The following is a 26,767-nucleotide window of genomic DNA, read 5'->3' on the forward strand; positions in this document are numbered from 1 at the left end:
TGACGGGCTCAATCGCCGCAACCCAGCTTTCCCAGGATCCTGAATGGAATACACTGTCAGTGTATTCCCGTATACCCGATATATACCCCGATACCCGTTCCAACGGTGTGCCCCCCCACCTTCACCCCAGAAATACCCTGCAAGTCCCCTAGCAATAGAATTGGGACTATATACACCCACTATTTTTACTACTGGTATACAGTGCCATTGTCTGACTGGGAATTCAAAGAATATATTGGGAATACAAATACCCTCATTTCTTGCTACTGCCATATAGTGCCAGTGTCTGACTGGGAATTCAAAGAATATATTGGGGTTACGTGCACCCACAATTTTTACTACTGGTATACAGTGCCATTGTCTGACTGGGAATTCAAAGAATATATTGGGAATACAAATACCCTCATTTCTTGCTACTGCCATATAGTGCCAGTGTCTGACTGGGAATTCAAAGAATATATTGGGGTTACGTGCACCCACAATTTTTACTACTGGTATACAGTGCCATTGTCTGACTGGGAATTCAAAGAATATATTGGGGTTATAAATACCCTCATTTCTTGCTACTGCCATATAGTGCCAGTTTCTGACTGGTAATTCAAAGAATATATTGGGGTTACGTGCACCCACAATTTTTACTACTGGTATACAGTGCCATTGTCTGACTGGGAATTCAAAGAGTATATTGGGAATACAAATACCCTCATTTCTTGCTACTGCCATATAGTGCCAGTTTCTGACTGGTAATTCAAAGAATATATTGTGGTTACGTGCACCCACAATTTTTACTACTGGTATACAGTGCCATTGTCTGACTGGGAATTCAAAGAATATATTGGGGTTATAAATACCCTCATTTCTTGCTACTGCCATATAGTGCCAGTTTCTGACTGGTAATTCAAAGAATATATTGGGGTTACGTGCACCCACAATTTTTACTACTGGTATACAGTGCCATTGTCTGACTGGGAATTCAAAGAGTATATTGGGAATACAAATACCCTCATTTCTTGCTACTGCCATATAGTGCCAGTGTCTGACTGGGAATTCAAAGAATATATTGGGGTTACGTGCACCCACAATTTTTACTACTGGTATACAGTGCCAATTTCTAACTAGGAATTCAAAATGCGCAAGGCTCCCGGAAAGGGACGTGGACGAGGCCGTGGGCGAGGTCGGGGGAATGGTTCTGGGGAGCAAGGTAGCAGTGAAGCCACAGGGCGTCCCGTGCCTACTCCTGTGGGGCAGCAAGCATTGCGCCACTCCACAGTGCCAGGGTTGCTTGCCACATTAACTAAACTGCAGGGTACAAACCTTAGTAGGCCCGAGAACCAGGAACAGGTCTTGCAATGGCTGTCAGAGAACGCTTACAGCACATTGTCCAGCAGCCAGTCAGACTCTGCCTCCTCTCCTCCTATTACCCAACAGTCTTGTCTTCCTTCCTCCCAAAATTCCGAAGCTTTACAGAACAATAACCCAAACTGTCCCTGCTCCCCAGAGCTGTTCTCCGCTCCTTTCATTGTCCCTCAACCTGCCTCTCCACGTCACGATTCCACGAACCTAACAGAGGAGCATCTGTGTCCAGATGCTCAAACACTAGAGTCTCCTCCATCTCCGTTCGATTTGGTGGTGGATGACCAGCAACCCACCCTCATCGACGATGATGTGACGCAGTTGCCGTCAGGGCATCCAGTTGACCGGCGCATTGTGCGGGAGGAGGAGATGAGACAGGAGTTGGAAGAGGAAGTGGTGGATGATGAGGACACTGACCCGACCTGGACAGGGGGGATGTCAAGCGGGGAAAGTAGTGTGGATGTTGAGGCAAGTGCAGCACCAAAAAGGGTAGCTAGAGGCAGAGGCAGAGGTCAGCAGCTTAGGCGAAGCCAGGCCACACCCGGAATCTCCCAAGATGTTCCAGTTCGTACCCAGCCCCGAAAAACTCCCACCTCGAGGGCACGTTTCTCGAAGGTGTGGAGTTTTTTCAAGGAATGCGCCGAGGACAGATATAGTGTTGTCTGCACAATTTGCCTCTCGAAATTGATTAGGGGCTCTGAGAAGAGCAACCTGTCCACCACTTCAATGCGCCGTCATTTGGAATCCAAGCACTGGAATCAGTGGCAGGCAGCAACGGCAGGACAAAGGCCGCCTGCCGTTCACGCCACTGCCACTGCCTCTGCCACTGCCTCTGCCTCTGCCACTGCCACTGCTGACTGTGCTGGCGATGCACTCCAGAGGACGAGCCAGGACACCACTTCATCTGCCTCCGCCACTTTGTTGACTTCTACCTCATCCTCCCCTGGTCCTGTCTTATCTCCTTCTCCTGCACCATCAAAGGCACCATCAGGCGTTTCTTTACAACAACCCACCATCTCTCAGACATTGGAGCGGCGGCAGAAATACACTGCTAACCACCCACACGCGCAAGCCTTGAACGCCAACATCGCTAAACTGCTGGCCCAGGAGATGTTGGCGTTCCGGCTTGTTGAAACTCCCGCCTTCCTGGACCTGATGGCAACTGCGGCACCTCGCTATGCCGTCCCTAGCCGTCACTACTTCTCCCGGTGTGCCGTCCCCGCCTGCACCAGCACGTGTCACTCAACATCAGGCGGGCCCTTAGTTCCGCGCTTTGCACAAAGGTCCACTTGACCACCGACGCGTGGACAAGTGCATGCGGACAGGGACGCTACATTTCACTGACGGCACACTGGGTGAATGTAGTTGAGGCTGGGACTGCTTCCCAAACTGGCCCGGTGTACCTCGTCTCCCCGCCTAACATTCCTGGCAGGGACACGAGAAGAACACCCCCCTCCTCCTCCTCCTCTACCGCCTCCTCCTCCGCCACCGCCTCCTCCTCCGCCACCGCCTCCTCCTCCGCTGTTAGATTGACCCCAGCTACGAGTTGGAAACGTTGCAGCACTGGCGTTGGTAGACGTCAGCAGGCTGTGCTGAAGCTGATCAGCTTGGGGGACAGACAGCACACTGCCTCCGAGGTGAGGGATGCCCTCCTCGATGAGACGGCAATATGGTTTGAGCCGCTGCACCTGGGCCCAGGCATGGTCGTTTGTGATAACGGCCGGAACCTGGTAGCAGCTCTGGAGCTTGCCGGACTCCAACATGTTCCATGCCTGGCCCACGTCTTCAACCTAGTGGTGCAACGTTTCCTAAAGAGCTACCCCAATGTTCCAGAGCTACTGGTGAAAGTGCGGCGCATGTGCGCCCACTTTCGCAAGTCGACAGTAGCCGCTGCTAGCTTAAAATCTCTCCAGCAACGCCTGCATGTGCCACAACACCGGCTTTTGTGCGACGTCCCCACACGCTGGAACTCAACGTTTCAGATGTTGAATAGAGTGGTTGAGCAGCAGAGACCTTTGATGGAATACCAGCTACAAAACCCTAGGGTGCCACAAAGTCAGCTGCCTCAGTTTCACATCCATGAGTGGCCATGGATGAGAGACCTTTGTGACATCCTACGGGTCTTTGAGGAGTCCACAAGGAGGGTGAGCTCTGAGGATGCGATGGTGAGCCTTACAATCCCGCTCTTGTGTGTTCTGAGAGAATCCCTGATTGACATCAGGGATAACTCAGATCACACAGAGGAGTTAGGGATAGCATCCGATCCGTCACAGCTGGAGAGTAGGTCCACACATCTGTCCGCTTCACTGCGTTTAATGGAGGAGGAGGAGGAGGAGGAGGAGGAAGAAGAGTTGTCCGATGATGTGATGGTGATACAGGAGGCTTCCGGGCAACTTCGAATCGTCCCATTGTTGCAGCGCGGATGGGTAGACATGGAGGATGAGGAGGAAATGGAGATTGAACTTTCCGGTGGGGCCAGAGGAGTCATGCCAACTAACACTGTGGCAGACATGGCTGAGTTCATGTTGGGGTGCTTTACAACCGACAAGCGTATTGTCAAAATCATGGAGGACAACCAGTACTGGATCTTTGCTATCCTTGACCCCCGGTATAAAAACAACATCTCGTCTTTTATTCCGGTAGAGGGGAGGGCCAATCGCATCAATGCTTGCCACAGGCAATTGGTGCAGAATATGATGGAGATGTTTCCAGCATGTGACGTTGGCGGCAGGGAGGGCAGTTCCTCCAGTAGGCAACCAAGTTCTCACCGGTCCACACAAACGAGGGGCACACTGTCTAAGGTCTGGGACACCTTGATGGCACCCCCTCGCCAAAGTGCCGCCACGGAGGGTCCTAGTGTCACCAGGCGTGAGAAGTATAGGCGCATGTTGCGGGAATACCTTTCCGACCACAGCCCTGTCCTCTCCGACCCCTCTGCGCCCTACACGTATTGGGTGTTGAAGTTGGACCTGTGGCTTGAACTTGCCCTATATGCCTTGGAGGTGCTGTCCTGTCCTGCCGCCAGCGTCCTATCTGAGAGGGTGTTCAGTGCAGCCGGTGGCATCATCACTGACAAGCGCACCCGTCTGTCAGCTGAGAGTGCCGACCGGCTCACTTTGATAAAAATGAACCACCACTGGATAGAGCCTTCATTTTTGTGCCCACCTGTGTAAAGCACCCCAACATGAAACTCCATGTCTGTACTCAACCTCTCCAATTCCTCCGCATCCTCATACTCATCCACCATAAGCGTTGCACAATTCTGCTAATACTAGGCTCCCTCCAACATGATTTCCCCCAACTCTGCTGGTTAGAGGCTCCCTCCACCCTGATTTCCACCAACTCTGCTGGTTAGAGGCTCCCTCCACCCTGCTTTCCCACAACTCTGCTGGTTAGAGGCTCCCTCCACCATGAATTTGCCCAAACTGGGCTGTTTAGAGGCTCCCTCCACCATGAATTGGTCCAAACTGGGTTTTTTAGAGGCTCCCTCCACCATGAATTGGTCCAAACTGGGCTGTTTAGAGGCTCCCTCCACCATGAATTTGCCCAAACTGGGCTGTTTAGCGGCTCCCTCCACCATTAATTGGTCCAAACTGGGCTGGTTAGAGGCTCCCTCCACCATGAATTTGCCCAAACTGGGCTGTTTAGAGGCTCCCTCCACCATGAATTTGCCCAAACTGGGCTGTTTAGAGGCTCCCTCCACCATGAATTTGCCCAAACTGGGCTGGTTAGAGGCTCCCTCCACCATGAATTGGTCCAAACTGGGTTTTTTAGAGGCTCCCTCCACCATGAATTTGCCCAAACTGGGCTGTTTAGAGGCTCCCTCCACCATGAATTGGTCCAAACTGGGCTGTTTAGAGGCTCCCTCCACCATTAATTGGTCCAAACTGGGCTGGTTAGAGGCTCCCTCCACCATGAATTTCCCAAAACTTGGCTGGTTAGAGGCTCCCTCCACCATTAATTGGTCCAAACTGGGCTGGTTAGAGGCTCCCTCCACCATGAATTGGTCCAAACTGGGTTTTTTAGAGGCTCCCTCCACCATGAATTTGCCCAAACTGGGCTGTTTAGAGGCTCCCTCCACCATGAATTGGTCCAAACTGGGCTGGTTAGAGGCTCCCTCCACCATGAATTTCCCAAAACTTGGCTGTTTAGAGGCTCCCTCCACCATTAATTGGTCCAAACTGGGCTGGTTAGAGGCTCCCTCCACCATGAATTTGCCCAAACTGGGCTGTTTAGAGGCTCCCTCCACCATGAATTTGCCCAAACTGGGCTGTTTAGAGGCTCCCTCCACCATGAATTGGTCCAAACTGGGTTTTTTAGAGGCTCCCTCCACCATGAATTGGTCCAAACTGGGCTGGTTAGAGGCTCCCTCCACCATTAATTGGTCCAAACTGGGCTGGTTAGAGGCTCCCTCCACCATTAATTGGTCCAAACTGGGCTGGTTAGAGGCTCCCTCCACCATGAATTGGTCCAAACTGGGCTGGTTAGAGGCTCCCTCCACCATGAATTTCCCAAAACTTGGCTGTTTAGAGGCTCCCTCCACCATTAATTGGTCCAAACTGGGCTGGTTAGAGGCTCCCTCCACCATGAATTTGCCCAAACTGGGCTGTTTAGAGGCTCCCTCCACCATGAATTTGCCCAAACTGGGCTGGTTAGAGGCTCCCTCCACCATGAATTGGTCCAAACTGGGTTTTTTAGAGGCTCCCTCCACCATGAATTTGCCCAAACTGGGCTGTTTAGAGGCTCCCTCCACCATGAATTGGTCCAAACTGGGCTGTTTAGAGGCTCCCTCCACCATTAATTGGTCCAAACTGGGCTGGTTAGAGGCTCCCTCCACCATGAATTTCCCAAAACTTGGCTGGTTAGAGGCTCCCTCCACCATTAATTGGTCCAAACTGGGCTGGTTAGAGGCTCCCTCCACCATGAATTGGTCCAAACTGGGTTTTTTAGAGGCTCCCTCCACCATGAATTTGCCCAAACTGGGCTGTTTAGAGGCTCCCTCCACCATGAATTGGTCCAAACTGGGCTGGTTAGAGGCTCCCTCCACCATGAATTTCCCAAAACTTGGCTGTTTAGAGGCTCCCTCCACCATTAATTGGTCCAAACTGGGCTGGTTAGAGGCTCCCTCCACCATGAATTTGCCCAAACTGGGCTGTTTAGAGGCTCCCTCCACCATGAATTTGCCCAAACTGGGCTGTTTAGAGGCTCCCTCCACCATGAATTGGTCCAAACTGGGTTTTTTAGAGGCTCCCTCCACCATGAATTGGTCCAAACTGGGCTGGTTAGAGGCTCCCTCCACCATTAATTGGTCCAAACTGGGCTGGTTAGAGGCTCCCTCCACCATTAATTGGTCCAAACTGGGCTGGTTAGAGGCTCCCTCCACCATGAATTGGTCCAAACTGGGCTGGTTAGAGGCTCCCTCCACCATGAATTTCCCAAAACTTGGCTGTTTAGAGGCTCCCTCCACCATTAATTGGTCCAAACTGGGCTGGTTAGAGGCTCCCTCCACCATGAATTTGCCCAAACTGGGCTGTTTAGAGGCTCCCTCCACCATGAATTTGCCCAAACTGGGCTGGTTAGAGGCTCCCTCCACCATTAATTGGTCCAAACTGGGCTGGTTAGAGGCTCCCTCCACCATTAATTGGTCCAAACTGGGCTGGTTAGAGGCTCCCTCCACCATTAATTGGTCCAAACTGGGCTGGTTAGAGGCTCCCTCCACCATGAATTTGCCCAAACTGAGCTGGTTAGAGGCTCCCTCCACCATGAATTGGTCCAAACTGGGGTTTTTAGAGGCTCCCTCCACCATGAATTTGCCCAAACTGGGGTGTTTAGAGGCTCCCTCCACCATGAATTTGCCCAAACTCTGCTGGTTAGAGGCTCAATCCACCCTGATTTTCAAAACAAATGTTGGTGCCAACCTCAACTTACTACAAGGGCCAAATTCACTGCTGGTGACAAGCTCTCCTCACTGCAAGTGCCAAATACACATGTTTCAAGGTGTTTTCCTACTGTCAGAGAGGTGGTATTGAGTGTGTAAAGTGTGTAGTTGTTAGGCTGTGATGTTGGGGTAATAGAGGGTCTTTGGTGTGTTAGATGCCCCCAGACATGCTTCCCCTGCTGTCCCAGTGTCATTCCAGAGGTGTTGGCATCATTTCCTGGGGTGTCATAGTGGACTTGGTGACCCTCCAGACACGGATTTGGGTTTCCCCCTTAACGAGTATCTGTTCCCCATAGACTATAATGGGGTTCGAAACCCGTTCGAACACACGAACATTGAGCGGCTGTTCGAATCGAATTTCGAACCTCGAACATTTTAGTGTTCGCTCATCTCTACCTATTAGTGAGGAACACTGGCAGAGAAAGGAATAAGTGCTAAATTTGGGAATGGAGACCCAATTCCACAAACATAAAAGACTAAACATAACACACTGACTACAGGGTCAAACAGGCAATTCTCTAGTGAAACTAAGACACCACTAGCTGCACCCACAATAATGTTTATGGAATGAGGCTAGGGCAGCGGGATGCCAAAATTGCTTCCTTAAATGGAGCAAGGGCGGTCCCGATGAGCCAGCCCAGCTGCCTAAGCCAGGTGCTCATTGAGTGACACCACTGTCAGTCAAAAGACCAACCATGCCCACAGGCTGTAAAGAAGTTAACCCCTGTTAAGCAGGGCTGTCAACAATAAAGTAAGGATGACAATCGGCAAGAGGCTATAAGAGAGGAACAGCGCTTTGGCCGCAGCTGCCGCACTGTCCTAACAATCTCTTATCAGTCTGTGTGTGATACAACTTGTTACCTTGTCTGTGTATATATGATCTGGTAGATTTACTCACCATTACTAACCTCCAGTCTAGCAGGGTCACTTATTTCTCCAGGTCTGGTCTGACATTGGTAACTTCCACTGTGTGATGTTTCGGCACTTATTATTGTATAGGATCTTCCATTGTATACTTGCTTGCTGTCTTTGTACCATATATAATCCATCCCCTCTCCTATAGTAGATCCCACATCACAGGTCATTGTTATATAATCGATTCTAACGATCTTCTTGTAGTCTGGAGTGAAGGTCACCACAGGTTTGATGGCGGCTCCTATAAGTTATCATGGAATACAGGGGAATGGTAGACATTTAGAATTTTAGGGAGAACTTCAAGCTATATTTTCTTAGATGTTTTATGGGGTAAAATTCAAAGCCATACTTACCCTGAGTTAGTCTACATTGCAGTAGCTTACTAGAGATGGGCCGACCTCTCAATATTTGTTTAGTTTTGGGTTTGGGTGGTTTGGGTCTTTGATTCATTTTAGGTTCAACAAGATTGGATGAAACCGGAAGTGAAATTATTATTTATACAAGGAGGACCAAAAGAGGTAAGAGGAGGTGAGTATAAATGTTTTGTGTTTGTTTCTTCATTTCTTCTGTTCCTCCACTTATACTCTGACGAGACCCCAGTGTATAATTATTTACCCAATGCTTGTTACTATGGCCATTTTAGTTCATACAAGACAAATCCCCAATTGTTTGATTTTGTTAAAAACAGAACAATTTAGAATATTTGGCTAGAACCAGGCGCATGACGAAGCCATTCACGGACATCTCTGTGGACATGATGGATGGAGACAAGGCTGCCCGGACTAAAGAGAGAGGCTGGTTTGTGTCGCTGTCTTCCTGTTGACGGAAGGAAGGAGTATGGTTAGGTAGTTAGTAAATAGGTGTGAGTTAAACTATAACATACATTCTCAGGTCTGGTGATACTTCCCGTGACGCCTCCACATGTATATGGTGTGTGATTATAGTAACTAAGTGTAAGTAATATATACTATGGTGTCCTACATTGACCACTCAACCTACTGTACAATGTCTATGTAGAAATTGAACACAATAAGTAAATGTCACTACTGGTACATAAATAATCCCGACACACAGAGACCAACTAGCAGCTCCATAAATAACGCCATCTACTAAGGTTGTTATAGAATGAAACTGCCATACAAGTGATAGTAAGTTATATGAAGGGCACAAGCTGCACGTGTTCCATCATATGTGACAACTTTCAGTAGGGATAGATGATACACCAGCCCTAAGCTGAATGTGCATCCGACATGGGGCTGAATTTGGAACTGGATGCACTTGTAAGGTCATCCGAGTACATTCATATCTTCAGATCCATTCTGCTCTATAGTCATCCATGTCCAAAATGTAATTAATTTGAAGCCCCCAGAGATGTGAATGCATAATAGGATGTACTCGGATGATACTTGGATCGGTCCACTGCAAATTTGGCCCCATATTGGAAGCTCACTCAGTCATATGCATGGCGCCTTAGGCCAGTCCTGTGTATTATCCATATTCTAGAAATATATAATATAAGTACAGACAGGACAGGACTAGAAAAATCTGTTCCATCATCTCCCCATCATCGGCGTGCTCCTGGTGTCTTGTAGGTCATAGCCTTTGGCTAGAAGAGTAAATGGTTGGGTAGTATTAAAGTGAAATGGACTTTGGTTTCACACTACGCCATTGTGTGAAGTTCTTATTTTATCTCTAATTTTATCCATTGTCCCACACTTGTCCGTCTGTAGATAATACTCTTTCTGTGGTAATATCCTTGAGTTTTAGTGATGGCGTGAATCCCAGTTTGCCCAATTGTATGCTCACTTTGACAGTACAGACCCAATAGCTGTATACAGTTGAACGTGTTACACCCATCTGGAGCATGGGGGCTGTGATTGGGCCTCAGGGGTCCCGTAACATCAACCAGGAGGCTGGAGGAGACCGGTACATGACTGGAGAGGACCAAGAAGGAGCCCAGGAGAGGTGAGGGAAGGTGAATGTCAGTGCGTATTATGTCTCCACACATCCATTGGGCCTCTGCTTATTAGACTTTGAGGTTTGAAGATATTCCAAAGTATAATAATTGCATTTATGAGTTAGACTGAACAAGTTTGGTTGTAAATTTGTGTACGTTGCATCTACATATGGGGTTTACATGTTTCAATCTTTGGGTCCACTTTATTTATACCATTTTGGGGGATATATGATGCTGTGATCACTTTTTACTCTTTTTGGAATTTTTTTTGATGCAATTTACCAAACTGTGATTTTTTTTTTTCACCGTAGGAGATAATTATTTTAATATTTGCAAGATTCGGGCATTTTGAAACACGAGAATACATAATGGGGCACATTTATCAATCCGAGTCCAACACTTTTCTATCTATATTTGCGTCAAAATTCATTGTGCACGGCGTTTACGACATATTTATGAACAGTGTGCACCGGAAATATAATAAAAATATGACAGGCTCGACACTTTTTCAAAATGTGCCTCAGAACGGGGCTGAAGTTCTTGTCAGTGAATCACAAATCTGCATTGGATAAGGGGAAGATGTTGAAGATATTTTCTGACACCATTCCAGTGAAGCATACCGGATAATATGGCTGGATAAATATGGCTGCCTATGGTTGTATGCCAGCAAAAGGACCAGATAATATGTGTGCTCAACTCTGCTATATCTGAGATGTAGCAGGCTGTGCGCTCAACTCGGCTACACCTGAGATCGGACCACAATGGAAACTGCTGTGGACTGATCTTAGACTTCGCCTCCTCCGGCAGAACCAGCGTTGATTGGCTGAATGCTGTACACTGTATGACATTCGGCCAATCAACGCTGGTCAATGCATTCCTATGGGAAAAAGTCAGCTCCCGCATTATTAGTGGTGTAATACAGTGACTTGGGCTTGTTAGATCCCCCCAGACATGCTTCCCCTGCTGTCCCAGTTGCATTGCAGAGGTGTTGGCATCATTTCCTGGGGTGTCATAGTGGACTTGGTGACCCTCCTGAGTCGAATGGTGGGATCCCCTGAAACTAAGCATTTTCTCCTATAGACTATAATGGGGTTCGATATTCATTCAAATAGTCGAATATTGAGTGGCTATTCGAAATGAATATCGAATATTTTACTGTTCGCTCATCTCTAGTTCTGATAAGTAAAAATCTTTCCTATGTTTTGGTCCTGTTTCACAAGGTCAGAACGTTCAGCTATGACACATTGTATTGTTTCACAAGTTGAGTTGGGAATTTGCTGCACAATAAACAGTGTGAACATGCACCGATTGTGGTGATTTATGGACTTCTGCAGCACTTTCCAATGCATATCATAGATCATAGATGTCTTTCTTTCTTACCATAATCTTGTCGAAGAAATCTTTTATTGACCTCAATACTGGTTAATACTAGATGTCGTATTTCTTGTGTAGATCTGTTGGGAGATGTGATACTGTCTAGTAAAAATCAGGTTTTAGGAACGAAGAAAAGTCGCGTCTGCTTCCTCTTCTGTGGTTTAGAGGTTTTTCATGACCAAAAGTGAAAGTAGAAGTAAATGCTAAGAAATTCACAAAGAAGAGATTTAGAAGATATAAAAAGATCAAGAGTCAATAAATAGAAACTTTTCAGTATCAGGCTAAGGCCCCACATAGCGAGCCGCGGCAACATAGGGCTACGAGAAAACCACAGCGGAAATGTATTGAGTTTTCACAAAAAGTCTGCAAAATTTTCTTAGGTGTTTATACCACATTGGTCCCATCCTGAGGCTAATGAGATTTCTGAGATGATATGAATGAACTTAGAAGATGTTGATACCCTGATAGATTTCTCCTTGGTGTACACAAAGAGTAGAGATGAGCGAACACTGTTCCGAACAGCACGCTCACAGCACGCTCCCATAGAAATGAATGGATGCGTCCGGCACGCGGGGGGTTAAGCGGCCGGCCGCCGGCAAAGTCAGCGTCACGGGTGCTTCCATTCATTTCTATGGGAGCGTGCTGTTCGGATCGGCTGATCCGAACAGTGTTTGCTCATCTCTAATAAAGAGGGATGACTACTTACTAATCTAAGTGAGGATCAATAGGCATTAGGTTACTAAAATATTACCTGCTAGGTTGGAGTCAGGAGGGGATCTACCACTGTGTATATGTATCTTGTGTGTTATGCTAAATTCACATGTGCCATGGTCTCCATTGTTCAGGTCAAGAACAGAGAAACGGACTACTAAAACAGTGGCTACCAGCGGACATTGACGGACCTCATTGAGTATAATGGGATCTACCAAATCTTTGCTGTTTACAAGGCAGTTTAGAGAAAAGTCCTCCATGTTCATCCGTTTCTTCAACAGCCTCTCCAACTGAGACTCCGACATGTTAGATGACTCCGGCATGTTAGATGTAGTAGAGCTGTGCACTCAACTTGGCTACATCTGAGATCGGACCACAATGGAGACTGCTGTGGACCGATCTTAGACTCCTCCTCCTCACAGACGAGCCTCCAGCAGAACCAGAACCCCGGCACAGATGTGAACCTAGCTGTATTGATATCACTAGCAGTACCCACGACTTCGTCCGCGGCCCCTCATCCCCTGCGCGAGTCACCTCCAGCGCAGCCCAGGCCCAACGCTCCACCGTGCACCTGTGGCCCCTGCTGCAGCGTCGAGGCCGTACCTCCGCGATGGCGCCCCCATACTGGCCACGCGCACCAGTGGGCCCCCTCCGCGGCACGTGACAACGGTCCCTGCCGGGTCATCAGACTGTCAAACCCTGGCGGAGAGACACCCCCACTGTACTCCCTGTGGGCGTAGTCTACAAAATCCTACCAAATGGTACCAAAGTACCAAAAAATTAAAAATCACAGGCACGGCAGCCTCCAGAAAATGACAAGTAACACTCACCAATCAGATGATATTGCGTGTAGTGACGGTGCACAAAAGGAGTTTGCTAGTAGTGATAAACTGGTACAAATTCAATTATTTCAAAGATAGGGGTGGCCCAGGGTATACAGGTAAGGGGAATTGAAAATTGACAATCAAACCACTAAAAGGGGGCAGGGATTACTGTTTGACCCTATAGACCTAACTCAGAACCACTCCCCTAATGGTAAATGGCCTGACTGGAACCACTTCCTTATATAAGGCCAGCCTAAGAAATAATGAAAACACTCTTAAAAATTAAAACCATAGAGCATTATGCTATTTTATTCTTATTATTTATTCTCATTATGCTTTATTATTCTTTGGGTGAGCAGAGCCTTTAAAATACAGTGTTTTTGGCCCTTGGGGTGACTAGAGTCTTGTAGCAGCATTGCTTTATTTTTGGGCCCTTGGGGTGACCCCTAAAAAATTAGATTTCAGGCCCTTGGGGTGAGCCCTAAATCATTAATGTGCAGGCCCCTGTGGGGGGTATGCATGAAAAAATTATTTTAATTAAAAAAATAAAAAAAAAAAGAAATTATTACTACATTCAGGGGTTGGGGTTGTAGGAGGAGGAGGAGAAGGATGAGGAAGAGTAAATTGTTTGCTGACTGAATCTCTCCAGTGCCTGGGCTCTGGAGTGGATACCCGGCTGGTTATCCACGTCCTCACCCATGTCCCCTGCTGCTGCTGGCAGCCTCTCTCCAGTACCTGGACTGTGGAGTGGATATACAGCTGGGAGTCCATGTCCTCGCACCCTGGTGCTGGCAAGGGGTACTGCTGGCAGCCCCTTTCCAGTACCTGGACTCTGGAGCTGATACCCAGCTGGGTATCGACTTCCATGCCCACTGTCAGGATACGGAGTCGCCGCGGTCTCCTTGCTGCGCGCCGTCTCCCTGGGAGACGTGTTAGGAGTTCTATTGGGTGTGCTTAGGTCATTAAGGGTTAATCTTTCCTTGCCTTCAGTCTCCATGCCGTTAGCCATCAGGTGTGTTCTCTGCTGCTATTTAAACCCCACCCAGGCATGGATCCTTGCCAGCCATTCACTTTGGGTTTCCTGGTTCCCCTGCTCAGTCTGTTTCCCTGTCTGTTTTGTTTTCCATATGTTTCTTGGTTTTTAGACCCGGCTTGTATTTTTGACTATCCCTTGTCTTTTGATTTGGTACCTTTTATTATATCTCCTGGCTCAACCTCTTGCTCATCTGACCTCGCCTTCTCTTCTGTGTCTTGCTGGGACTTGTGTTTCTCCCTGGTTCCATGCTGTTTAGTCTTTTGTTTTGCATTGCATTTACACTGTGCTTTCTGTTTAGGTGTGACCCCGTGACTCCAGTCCCTAGCACTTTCAGGGCCTCCTCTTCCCTTATCGTAGCCGCCGGATAGAAGGTTAGGAGTCGTGGTAGGCGCACTTCAATTAGGAAGTGCATTGGTCTGCCTCATGTCAGATATTACAGCATAGTTATAGCTGCAGAGCCTGCGACCCCTTTTGTCATTAGTTGCACAGTGTTGCTTTCCCAGCTGTGTCACTTTGCACTGCCTGACCCTGATTCTAATCTTTACACCCACGTCCCCACACCCACTACACACCCAGCTGGGTATGCACGTCCACGTCCTAGCCCACGTCCCCTGCTGCTACTAATGAGGGACACTGCTGGCAGCCCCTCTCAAGTATCTGGACTGTGGACTGGATATACAGCTGGGTATGCACGTCCACGTCCTCGCCCACGTCCCCTGCTGCTATGCTGCATGATTTTCTAGCTAGCTAGCGATTATTGAGCTCTGAAAAGAGCTGTTATTATTGACAATTCCTGCCTAACCAAAGCACTGTATCGCACTGACAGTCTGACACCACACTCTCCCTATCACTCCAAAACTGAAATGACACGAATAGGGCGGCGGCCGTCACATGTTTTTTTTTTTTTCAATTTTCTTCACTGCCTCCGTTGTCCTAGTTCCTGTCCCACCTGCCCTGCACAGTTATTGATGCAAAAAACGCGCCAGCGAAGGTGGGAGGGGATACGAATTTTTACTGCGTATGCGGCCTCGTATTCAATTGTGAACGAATACATCTCTAGTGACTAGTACATAGTAATGGACTTATATGAGGAGTAGTCACAGCTGACATTAGACCTGTGCACAGCCGTATAGAGGACATAGGATGGGAGACTTGGGGTGTAGAATGACCACAAAAGGAATGGGAAATATACAGGAAGTTCTTATACTTCTACCTTCTGCTTAATCCAGTTCTGGCATTGGCTCAAAAAACCTCAACAGAATTTGCAACAAAATGCAGTTTTTCCACCACATGTGACATTAGCCTTCTGAGTTCTGGCAGTTTCAGACACAGAAATGCTGAATATGTTATTGATTGATTTTGTTCCTTTGTTTTAAATTGTGATCCAGGCAAAATAGGCAGATTAGAATTTTGTACTTAAAAAATAAATAAATAAATAAAAATTAAAAGAAATATATATCATATATAATAGCATTTTTTCTCCCTAACATGTAAGAATGCGTACACATAGCCTTACGAAAGTCTATTCTTCTCCTACCTTTAGATGTCTTCTCTGGGCCGCTGTTCTGTAGATATCCCGGTTTTCTTCAGTATGCAAATGAGTTCTCTCTCAGCACTGGGGGCGGTACCCAATGCTGCAAGAAAACTCTCCAGCGCCGTCCTCTGTTTTCTTCCGTCGGCTTCTTCTGGATTTAAAATTCATACATGCGCAGTCGGCTCCGTCCATGTCTGCGGCCATTTTCTTGTGGCCGCTTATAGAGTACGCTCGTTTAGCGGATGTCAGGAAGGGGCTAAACCAAAATATATTGGAGTAAGAGGCGTATACATTGTGATAAATTAGACTCATCTGGGACTGTAGGTGCTCTAGACATTGGAGTCTACTCTAATAGTGAACATGTCAGACTAATGGTGGATCTTCCTCCTTAGACCTAACTCTGACCAGATTTGTGTCTCTTTTCAAAAGTGGTGAAAAAAGTAAAAAGTTGCACATTTTAGCACAAGTTTAGTTAGAATTTCTAGGTCACATCTACATGATGTAATTAGGAAGTCAGTGCCTCAGTCATGCAGTCCAATAGAGGGCACTCCCTGAGGATATGCAAGTCTGTCTTTCATGACATAATTAGGAAGACAGAGCCTCAGTCATGCAGCCCAATAGAGGGCGCTCCCTTTAACATTATGCCTGACCTTCCTAGAGGCCTTTGTTTGCAATGATGTGGGATTTTAGCATGACTGAGGCACTGACTTCCTAATTACATCATGGAAGACAGATTTGCATATACCTGGCTTAGACATGACATCCTGGTACATGGGGACCATTCTGGATCCTAATCCATCTCACTTCTCTGCACATTACATCACGTCTGCTCTTACATACACATTCTCCGCACTGTCTGCAGACTTTCTACCATAAAAACCACTTCTGCTATTGTCCTATTACTACAGGGAGGAAAGTCTTCAGCAATAGTATGTAGCTTAAGACTGGGGTAGGTGACAGGTCTATTGTCACGATGTCCATGCAGACTCAGGCTAGATTCAGACTACCGTTGTTCATAGTAACAGAATTTACTGTTACCATAATACAGAGACAGCTCTTCTTCCATATTAGATGGAGACCTGTTGGTCTATGTATATATATATATATATATATATATATATATATATATATATATATATATATATATACACATACGGGCAGGTGTAGCTGTAACCACATAATACAGATGTAGCAGGGATCACCCAAACTTCTGTAATCAGTTACACTGCTGCAGCGAGATATCTTATCACAGAAGACAACAAAATGCAATGAAGTCCCTGGAAAGAAACATTTTGACTTTTCATTGTTATTGTCTTATGTGAGAATATATAACTCAGAAAGCAGAAATTCAGGTTAAAACTGAATTCACACGACAGTGGCTAATAGTGTGTTTTTTAACACCCATCACATGGCAGTATTGAATTCAGTGCAAGTGAATGGGGGTTGTTAACATGACCGTTAATTGGATTGTTGTTACGGTTCTGTGTATATATATATATAAATATTTTTTTAAACTACAGAACCTCTTAGCTGTAGAACACTACAGCGAGGTCCACAGGCCCAATGGTGGGCGGTTGTATGTCTGAACTCAATGTGAACTACTGCATGACACTGCAGCCTGAACTCAATGTGAACTACTGCAAAGACACTGCAGCGTGGACTCAATGTGAACAGTGTGTACTGTGCAACACTCTATGTGAACAAGGTGCAACTAAAACCCTGCCAGTTTAGCTCACTGGCCAGGTGCACTAGTACAAGTGAAACACACACGGCTGCCAAGGGTTAACACTCACCCCAGGCCAGAAACACACACACTTACCCCTGCGACAGCTAGGGGCCACCACGGAAGTCTTAAAACATTCTCCTGCACACAACTTGGAGTTACCAGAGGAGTTTGCATGCTCCCGCACACAGCTAGGAGCCATACATGAAGTTAGACAGTACACATATGCTATCTCAGAGACCATACCTGCCGCAGATCTACAAGCTGGAACAGCGTCTACCACTCCTAGCCCTGGTGTCGATCTAACGGTTCAGGGTTTACAGGTCCTACCTAACAGCACCCAGATTGAAGCAGAGAAACCCCACACAGAGGCCTAGTCTGAAACCTGCCTGAGTACTGGAGCCTATCCCTGAAAACTACTGTTTTTCACTCCGTGGACTTTGAGGAAATTTTAGTGGAAGTGTGAGCACCTGGTGGGCGGCAGCTCACACTATTTAAAGGGAAGTCCCCGCCCAATATTGGCGGTCTGTGATGACCTCACCATTCATGCTTAGTAGGGGGAAATGGCACTTAGCTTGTGAGCAGCTCCAATACATCTGAGCATGCTCAGTTAGGTGAAAGCTGGATGGTTAGACTGACCCACAAGTGGTGCTGTGTGCTATGATAGCAACCTGCGGGACCCAATCCTAACATTTGTTCACTGTAACTGACCATTAAAATATAGGTTATGTTCTATTTTTGTCCATTTTCCCGTGTCCTTCCATACGCTCGCATGCATTGGGGATCCATGCATACGGCACCCCTTGGAAGCAAGACCAATGAAAAATAGTCATTTTGCACCTTGGTGATAGGATTGGGTCCCGCAGGCTTCTCGCCCAGGGCATACCGCCACCTGCGGGCCAATCCAAACCTCGCCCTCGGCGTTGTGCAGTAAGATGTCTGGAGTGTAAGTCCAGCTTTCGGCCCACTGAGCATTCTCAGACATTTTGGAGCCGCTCAGAGGCTAAGTGCCATTCTCTCCCTACTGAGCATGCTCAGAGATTTTGGGTCTGCTCAGAGGCTAAGTCCCATTTTGGCCATACTGAGCATGATCGGTGACGTCAGGCCACCGCCCATGTTGGGCGGGGACTAGCCTTTAAATAGTGTGAGCCAACAATCAATTCTAGTCAATTGCAGGAGCTGAGTAGGGACCAAGTTAGTATTCCTTGGCTTTGCCGTTGGGAATCAGTAAGCCTATTCCTTGTCTAACTGCTGTGTAGCTCCTTGCAGGTTAAGGAGTTTTTTGTGTGACTGACCAGGAGTGAAGTTAACCCTTGCCAGTCTTGTTTGTTCAGCAGAGTGAAGCATATGCTAGGGCCTGGTTCCCCTGCTGTAATTAGCAGGTGCTCCTTACAAGGCTTCATTTGACTTCACTCAACTGCTATACATAGCCACGCTCTCCCAGTGAAGTTAACTGGAGAGAGTCTGTTGCAGCCTGTTCACATTGGTGCCGCACAACATCACTGTCAGTGCAGTTTAACTGGTGGTTCATATTCAGACATACGGCTGCCCATCTGGGCTTGTGGACCTCGCTGCAGTGCTCTGCAGCTTAGCGGTTCGGGTTGTGTTCATTGTTATTTTTATATATACACACAGAACCGTAACACTTGGTCATCTGAATGTAACCTAACTCTGCTACATCTGTATAATGTGATACATCAATACAAATAACTGCACTATAGATGTCAGGTACAGAAACGCAGATAAAAATACAGAGGAATAAATGCAGTAAAAATAACGTGCAGTAACAATGTTTGTGTTTAATGTGGGGAGAAAATACAATCTCCTTGCAGATGTCGTTCTTGACGGGATTTGAACCCAGGACCCAGCACTACAAGGCTACACTACTAACCGCTGAGCCTCCATCCTACTGTAAAATGCACATTTTTCTCTGCTACTTTTCCATGAAAACAGATGTGTGGCCTCAGCCTAATGCTGTATTCACATTTCCATATTTTGCAGATGTGAAAAGTCTGAACTTTTCTCCAACGTCACCCATCCTGGTAATATTCTGCAGCCTGCAAGGTGGAATGAGGAATAAACAGCTTACACAGTCAAGCATCGTATATTGTGTAATTACAGGGTGTCTGTGGCCCCAAATGGATTTTCATACAGATGACACCCAGACCTCACACATATCTGCTGCTCCGACAGGCTGCAGGCACTGTAAGCTGGTGCCATGGACAGGGAACACAATGGGCAGCTCCTATTCAAGGAACGGTAATAGGGACAGCCCGTCCACTGCAGTAGCTTCCAGCAGATATACTGGTAGGGTTGAGCGATCGGGAAAGATCGGATCTCGAACGGCGATCGAGCAAATTTCACGATTGGCTGGAAAATGATCGGAAATTGGATTTTAAAATTGATCCTGAAATCTCAAGATCGGCTCAACCCTATGTCTGGGTGTCGGACCCCACACATCATATAGTGATGACCTACTGTACACTGGACATTTTATCCTTTGGAAAACTTTACTATAGCAGACTGTGGGACTTTTTCTACTGACGAGAGGAGCTCCACTAGTGAGCAGATCATGGCTAACCAATATCCCGCTTTCTAAATGAGGCAATGTATCTATAAGGAGAAGAGTAAGCAGTAAAGCTAAGGCCCCACATTACTGAATGCAGCATTACTCAAGGCTTTCCTCCATGTAGTAACAGGGCAACAGCAGAAGTGGTCTATGAAAGTTTTCAGACATTGGAGAGAATTGGCATGTAACACTAGACGCGGTGCTTTCCTAATGGTGTAGGTGCCCACCATGGCCCTCCATGTACATACAAGTCATATCTAAACCAGGAGCTGGTGCAGGTTTGGACCATAAATGATACCAGGTTGTCAGGTCTCAGGAGGCCTCACCCCCTCCCACTAACCCTGGAAAAAAAATTGCCAGAAAAAGGTAAAATTGCTTTGTGCAAAAATTCGAGACTTTTTAATAACAGTTTTCTGGACCAGGGGAGTAAAGACACATGACCAAGCCATATTTTACCAGTAATGCCCATGATCACTGGCATCGCCAACCACCAGGACAAGATCAAAGGACAGAGATTCGTTGCTGAGACATACAGGAGCCTATTGAAGACATCCAGGCCGGTCATTAATACAATTTTATTAGAGGATGCCCAATGTAGAACTGTATGGATTTTACAATACAGTTAGCATTGCAGTGTATTGTATTAGTGATCAGACGTGAGGGTCGAGACCCCCTAGGAGGTCTAAAAATAAAAGTTAAATAAAGAAAAAAAAACTTATAATAATAAATAAACTAAGGAAAACATTAATATATCAGTGCCCAAACCACAAAACAAGGCAAAAGAGCCAAACCGCTGTTTTTTCGTCATTTCGTCTCCCCAAAAAAATGTTAAAGGTGATCAAGATATCAGACATTCCCCAAATGGGGTGAAGCAAAAACATGTGTATACTAGGGTTGAGCCAATCTTGAGATTTCAAGATAGATTTTAAAATTCGATTTCCGATCATTTTCCAGCCGATCTCGATCGTGAAATTTGCTCGATTGCCGATCAGAATCCGATCTTTTCCGATCCCGATCCTCAACCCTAGTCAATGCTTTTCTATGGGAAAAGTCACTTTTGGGGTTGAGCCAATCTTGAGATAACCTCCGATCTCGATCCCGCTGGAAAAGATCAGGTTGGAATCCGATCTTTTCCGACTGCAGAACAAACCTCGATGAGTTTTTGTCACATTTTTTTTTGCTGTGTTTCTCTACGTGGGGCCTTAGCCTAATGTTATTTGTATAGTATATTTTACACCTTCTATAACAATCTTAGTAGATGACGTTATTTATGGAGCTGTTTATCGGGATTATTTATGTAGCAATAGTGACATTTACTTATTGTGTGACAGTTCTACTGAGACAATGTATAGTACGGTATAGTATATATTCAGGGTATGGTCAGTGTAGTGCACCACAGTGTATAGCACTTAGTATTAGGTATTATTAGAGATGAGCGAGTAGTTAAATACTCAATATTCGATATTCGTTTTGAGTAGCCCCTCAATATTCGACTACTCGAATCGAATATTGAACCCTATTATACTCTATGGGGGAAAAATGCTCATTTCAGGGGTAGGCAACATTAGATCAAATAGAACCTACCAAGTCCACGAGTGAGGGTCGGGCTGGATTCTCTGAGAAGTGTTCTCTGCGCAGCGTCCCCGCGGCATCTTCTGGTTCCGAATTCACTCTGCCAGGCATCGGGCCTGGGCAGAGCCGACTGCGCATGCCTGCACTACAAGAAAATGGCCGCTTACAGTCAAAGCGGCCATTTTCTTGTAGCGCAGTCGGCTCTGCCCAGGCAGAGTGAATTCAGAGCCAGAAGACGCCGCGAGGACGCTGCGCGGAGAAGACTTCTAAAGGTAGGAGAAGAACCAGCGTTGATTGGCCTACTGTATAGCATTCAGCCAATCAACGCTGGTTCTGCATCAAATTTTTCCATTCGAATAGTGACTGGGACTCGATCGAGTACGAGTATTTCGAACACCATAGTATTCGATCAAATACTACTTGCTTATCTCTAATTATTATATGACCACACACCATATCAATGTGGAGGTGTCACAGAAAGTATCACACAGGGTGTCATATCACCTAAGACCAGTCATACCCATTTATGGAAAAAAAACTACAATTTACTGTTTCCCCACATTTTTTCTTCCTCTTTGTAACTTGCAGAATATTACAGAGAGAAACCAACCTCTCTCTTTAGTCCGGGCAGCGTTGTCTCCATCCATCATGTCCACAGAGATGTCCGTCTTATTACTCTGTAAGTACAATGATCTTCATGTCTTTCAGTCTGTGATGGGGAATTATAAGAAGGGGTTAATAATCTCCTATAAATCCCGGACATTACTACAAGTCACCGGGCTACACCCCAAGTCTCCCCTCCTATTAGACACCTTATAGATGGCACATTAGCTATACGGATTACATTGGTACAGCTATCATAATACCAAATAGCATTGTATAATTTTTGTTCTATTTTATAAATTTGAAAAAAAAATAAACTTTGAAAAATACAAAAATATTTCCGTTTTCATTCAATTTTTTGGGGTTAGTCAAAACTGCAAAAAAAGCAGCAATTCGGCCATTATGATTTTCCCCACTATGGTAGTCACTGTGTGATATTAGTATTTTTATAGGTTTATGGTTCGGCCCTTTTGTACATGGGATACCTGATAGGTTTGGTTATTTATTTAATGTTACATGTTATCTAGGGAAAGGGGAGATTGGATTTTTTTTTTTAGATTTTTACCTAGGCTTCTAAAGAGTTAAATGCGCTTAAAACAACAGAGACCTGACCTACAATACTGCACATGTATCATATATTACAACATACTACCAATGTCCCAGAATATATGACCGCCATCCCATAATGTCCCATGTTATTAACCTTATATATAACTAGCATGCAGCTTTCAGTGCAATGATATACTGCTATTCTAAGACAAAAACAAAGAACAGAAGGGGCCACACGGTGGCTCAGTGGTTAGCACTGCAGCCTTGCAGCGCTGGAGTCCTGGTGTTCAAATCCTGCCAAGGGCAAAAAACCATCTGCAAGGAGTTTGTATGTTCTCCCCGTGTTTGCATGGATTTCCATCCCACATTCCAAAAAAAGGAGAGAAAAAACAAAAAAACAGCACCGAGCTGTATATGGTGAAGTATTGTTAAGTTGGAGGTGTAGTAGCAGGTTTAAGTGCACTCTCACCTGATAAAGTTGTGAAGAATTCACAACTACTGTAAATGCCTGGAAACCAATTCTAGGGGGTTCCTCCCTATAAGTGATTGAGCGACTGGGTCCTGCTCACCGATGGTGTGAAGGATATAGTTAGGGACCAGAAGGAAGGACCGCGCTTCACCAGATGTCAAAAATAACCAGTTTATTAAAGTTCAACAGCAAACGCGTTTCGGGCATAGATCGCCCTTCTTCAAGTGCAAAGGAACTCAGGAATTCCTAAATATAGGTAAGATGGCAACACTGTATTGTTATACCACCTAGGAGAGATACTGGGTTCCTGGCTTTGTCACACTGCTGTTTATGGTTAGGTGCATTCTGCACCATACATTATTATATATTGTTGTTCTTATCCAGGACCATTCCTACTTCATGTAACTGTTATTGGCCATCTGTTTTTCTACCTATTACTGGCTAGTTGGTACTATGTAGTTTCGTCTACCCCCACTTGCTTATAGCAACAGAATTGTATTATGTAATTGTCTCTCATATATGTCATGTGATTCTACTGTTTTAGTAGGTATTAATAAAATGTATTATGTTTTATTAATCAATTGTGTGGTAGTTTTGTACTGTTGGACATGGTGGATAAGAAAGTCGTATGTTCTCACCTTATGTGGTTGTGACGGACCACAACCATCAAAACAGCTTATGAACCGCTTAACAGGGGGGTCCTTCCCTCTATGGTATGCAGCTGCCAGACTTGTACCACCATAGGTGTTAGTAAAATGCCAAGGGGGACTGAAGATAGAGATCAGTGCGTTTAAACAGATGTATAAACCAAACTTTCTTTATTGAAGTCCAAAGGTACACAACGCGTTTCAGGCCGGAGTCAAGTGTAATGAACTCTTACTGTCGGGCTGGATGCTTGCAGGCAATTCCAGTCCAAAACGCGTTGTGTACCTTTGGACTTCAATAAAGAAATTTTGGTACATCTGGTTAAGCTCGGTGATCTCTATCTTCTGGTTCTCCTTGGCATACTGTTATTCTAGTAACAGATGGTATATGGCCATAGTGATAAATATACAGCACACCGTCTACTGACCTAAAAAGAGAAGGCAATAGCAGATAGTAGATAGGCTTCCCAAGTAAGGAGAGCGTCCTACCCTACATGTAAAGTCCTAAGGACTTCAGGGTTTGAGAGTTGTTTTTTTCCTTGTTTTTTCTTGTGAATGCCGGGAGTGGATGTAGCAGAAGAGAGAAGTATAAGAGCTCCCTTTATATTTCCCATTCCTATGAAATCATCTGTAACCTCGGGTCACTGGGTGTGTCACATGGTCAAACAGTAGGAGACGTTCCCTCATCAATGCTCAACACATCTCCCAAAATAATAAGTCATTGAGGGGAGAGGTACTATTATTAGAGCAGTAACAACTCCCATACACCCACCACATATTCATGTCTTAGGGAGGCAGGAGCAGATTATTTTCTACCATAAATGGCCCCAATATTGTCTTAAGGATCTTCATGGGTATAAGGGGCTTTTCCTCTATCACTATACAAAAGTTATGTGTTATTAGAGTAAGTTGTAGTTATTAGAGATAAGTCTATTGGGTTCTAGTAATAATCTATTAGTTATACATTTACTCTAAAGGCGACCCTAACCTGTAATATTCTCCAATGTAGAAATGTACCAGGACTATATTCTATCTGATAACTCTTCTTCTATTCTGTTTATAGGGCTGGTTCTCATACAAGAAGGTAAGTGACCAGATCTGTCCTTCCATGCTTTTTATATAAAATTGATCATTATAGAATATGGAAGTGTCACTTGTGTCACATAAAGCACTATGTAAGTTCACACTTGCAGTTTTATTCTATGTCCTGTTATGGGATTTTACTATTCATGAATAAACATACAGGGAAACTTCCCCACATAGACTAACCTGGAGTAGGAAAAAAATAAAATATATATATATATTCAAGTTTGGGGTAGAATTCTCTTTTAAAATGGTCATTATGTCTACACTTCCCCTGTATGACACATGATGTCTTATAGGAGCCGCCATCAGACCTGCGGTGACCTTCACTCCAGACTACAAGAAGATCTTTACATCAGAGCAGATAACAATGACCTGTGATGTGGGATCTACTATAGGAGAGAGGATGGATTATATATGGTACAAAGACACCAAGCAAGTATACAATGGAAAATCCTATATAATACAGAAGGCTAAAACGTCACACAGTGGAAGTTACCAATGTCAGAGCAGACCTGGAGAAATAAGTGACCCCGCTAGACTAGATGTTAGTGATGGTGAGTAAATCTACCAGATGATAAATATACAGACAAGGTAACAAGTTGTATCACACACAGACTGATAAGAGATCATATATGTCTCCTCATTAGAGATGAGCGAACAGTGTTCTATCGAACTCATGTTCGATCGGATATTAGGCTGTTCGGCATGTTTGAATCGAATCGAACACCGCGTGGTAAAGTGCGCCATTACTCGATTCCCCTCCCACCTTCCCTGGCGCCTTTTTTGCTCCAATAACAGCGCAGGGTAGGTGGGACAGGAACTACGACACCGGTGATGTTGAAAAAAGTAGGCAAAACCCATTGGCTGCCGAAAACATGTGACCTCTAATTTAAAAGAACAGCGCCGCCCAGCTTCGCGTCATTCTGAGCTTGCAATTCACCGGGGACGGAGGTTTCCGTCCAGCTAGCTAGGGCTTAGATTCTGGGTAGGCAGGGACAGGCTAGGATAGGAAGGAGAAGACAACCACAACAGCTCTTGTAAGAGCTAAATTCCAGGGAGAAGCTTGTCAGTGTAACGTGGCACTGACGGGCTCAATCGCCGCAACCCAGCTTTCCCAGGATCCTGAATGGAATACACTGACAGTGTATTCCCGTATACCCCATATATACACCCCAAATCCCCGTTCCAACGGTGTGCCCCCCACCTTCACCTCAGAAATACCCTGCAAGTCCCCTAGCAATAGAATTGGGGCTATATACACCCACTATTTTTGCTACTGGTATATAGTGCCATTGTCTGACTGGGAATTCAAAGAATATATTGGGGTTACGTGCACCCACAATTTTTGCTACTGGTATATATTGCCATTGTCTGACTGGGAATTCAAAGAATATATTGTGGTTACAAATACCCTCATTTCTTGCTACTGCCATATAGTGCCAGTTCCTGACTGGTAATTCAAAGAATATATTGGGGTTACAAATACCCTCATTTCTTGATACTGGTATATAGTGCCATTGTCTGACTGGGAATTCAAAGAATATATTGGGGTTACGTGCACCCACAATTTTTGCTACTGGTATATAGTGCCAATTTCTAACTGGGAAATCAAAATGTGCAAGGCTCCCGGAAAGGGACGTGGACGAGGCCGTGGGCGAGGTCGGGGGAATGGTTCTGGGGAGCAAGGTAGCAGTGAAGCCACAGGGCGTCCCGTGCCTACTCCTGTGGGGCAGCAAGCATTGCGCCACTCCACAGTGCCAGGGTTGCTTGCCACATTAACTAAACTGCAGGGTACAAACCTTAGTAGGCCCGAGAACCAGGAACAGGTCTTGCAATGGCTGTCAGAGAAAGCTTACAGCACATTGTCCAGCAGCCAGTCAGACTCTGCCTCCTCTCCTCCTATTACCCAA

General features: G+C 45.8%; 2 protein-coding genes across 2 annotated transcripts in view; one reads left to right on the forward strand and one right to left on the reverse strand.

Annotated features, from left to right (window-relative positions):
• The window catches only part of LOC142214623 (Fc receptor-like protein 5), a 384,847-nt gene extending 376,191 nt beyond the window's left edge, over positions 1–8,656 (reverse strand). Inside the window, exons 1-2 of the mRNA XM_075283561.1 lie at positions 8,560–8,656; positions 8,190–8,447 (exon numbers count right to left, since the gene is read on the reverse strand). Of these exons, the coding sequence (XP_075139662.1) occupies positions 8,190–8,447; positions 8,560–8,656 (355 nt within the window). The remainder of the gene's footprint in view (positions 1–8,189; positions 8,448–8,559) is intronic.
• Positions 8,657–22,154: 13,498 nt separating this feature from the next.
• LOC142214625 (Fc receptor-like protein 5) overlaps positions 22,155–26,767 on the forward strand; it is an 84,061-nt gene continuing 79,448 nt past the window's right edge. Inside the window, exons 1-3 of the mRNA XM_075283562.1 lie at positions 22,155–22,185; positions 24,835–24,855; positions 25,154–25,411. Coding sequence (XP_075139663.1) covers positions 22,155–22,185; positions 24,835–24,855; positions 25,154–25,411 — 310 coding nt within the window. The remainder of the gene's footprint in view (positions 22,186–24,834; positions 24,856–25,153; positions 25,412–26,767) is intronic.

The sequence above is a fragment of the Leptodactylus fuscus genome, chromosome 7, assembly GCF_031893055.1.
Source record: "Leptodactylus fuscus isolate aLepFus1 chromosome 7, aLepFus1.hap2, whole genome shotgun sequence".
Classification (NCBI taxonomy): Eukaryota; Metazoa; Chordata; class Amphibia; order Anura; family Leptodactylidae; genus Leptodactylus; species Leptodactylus fuscus.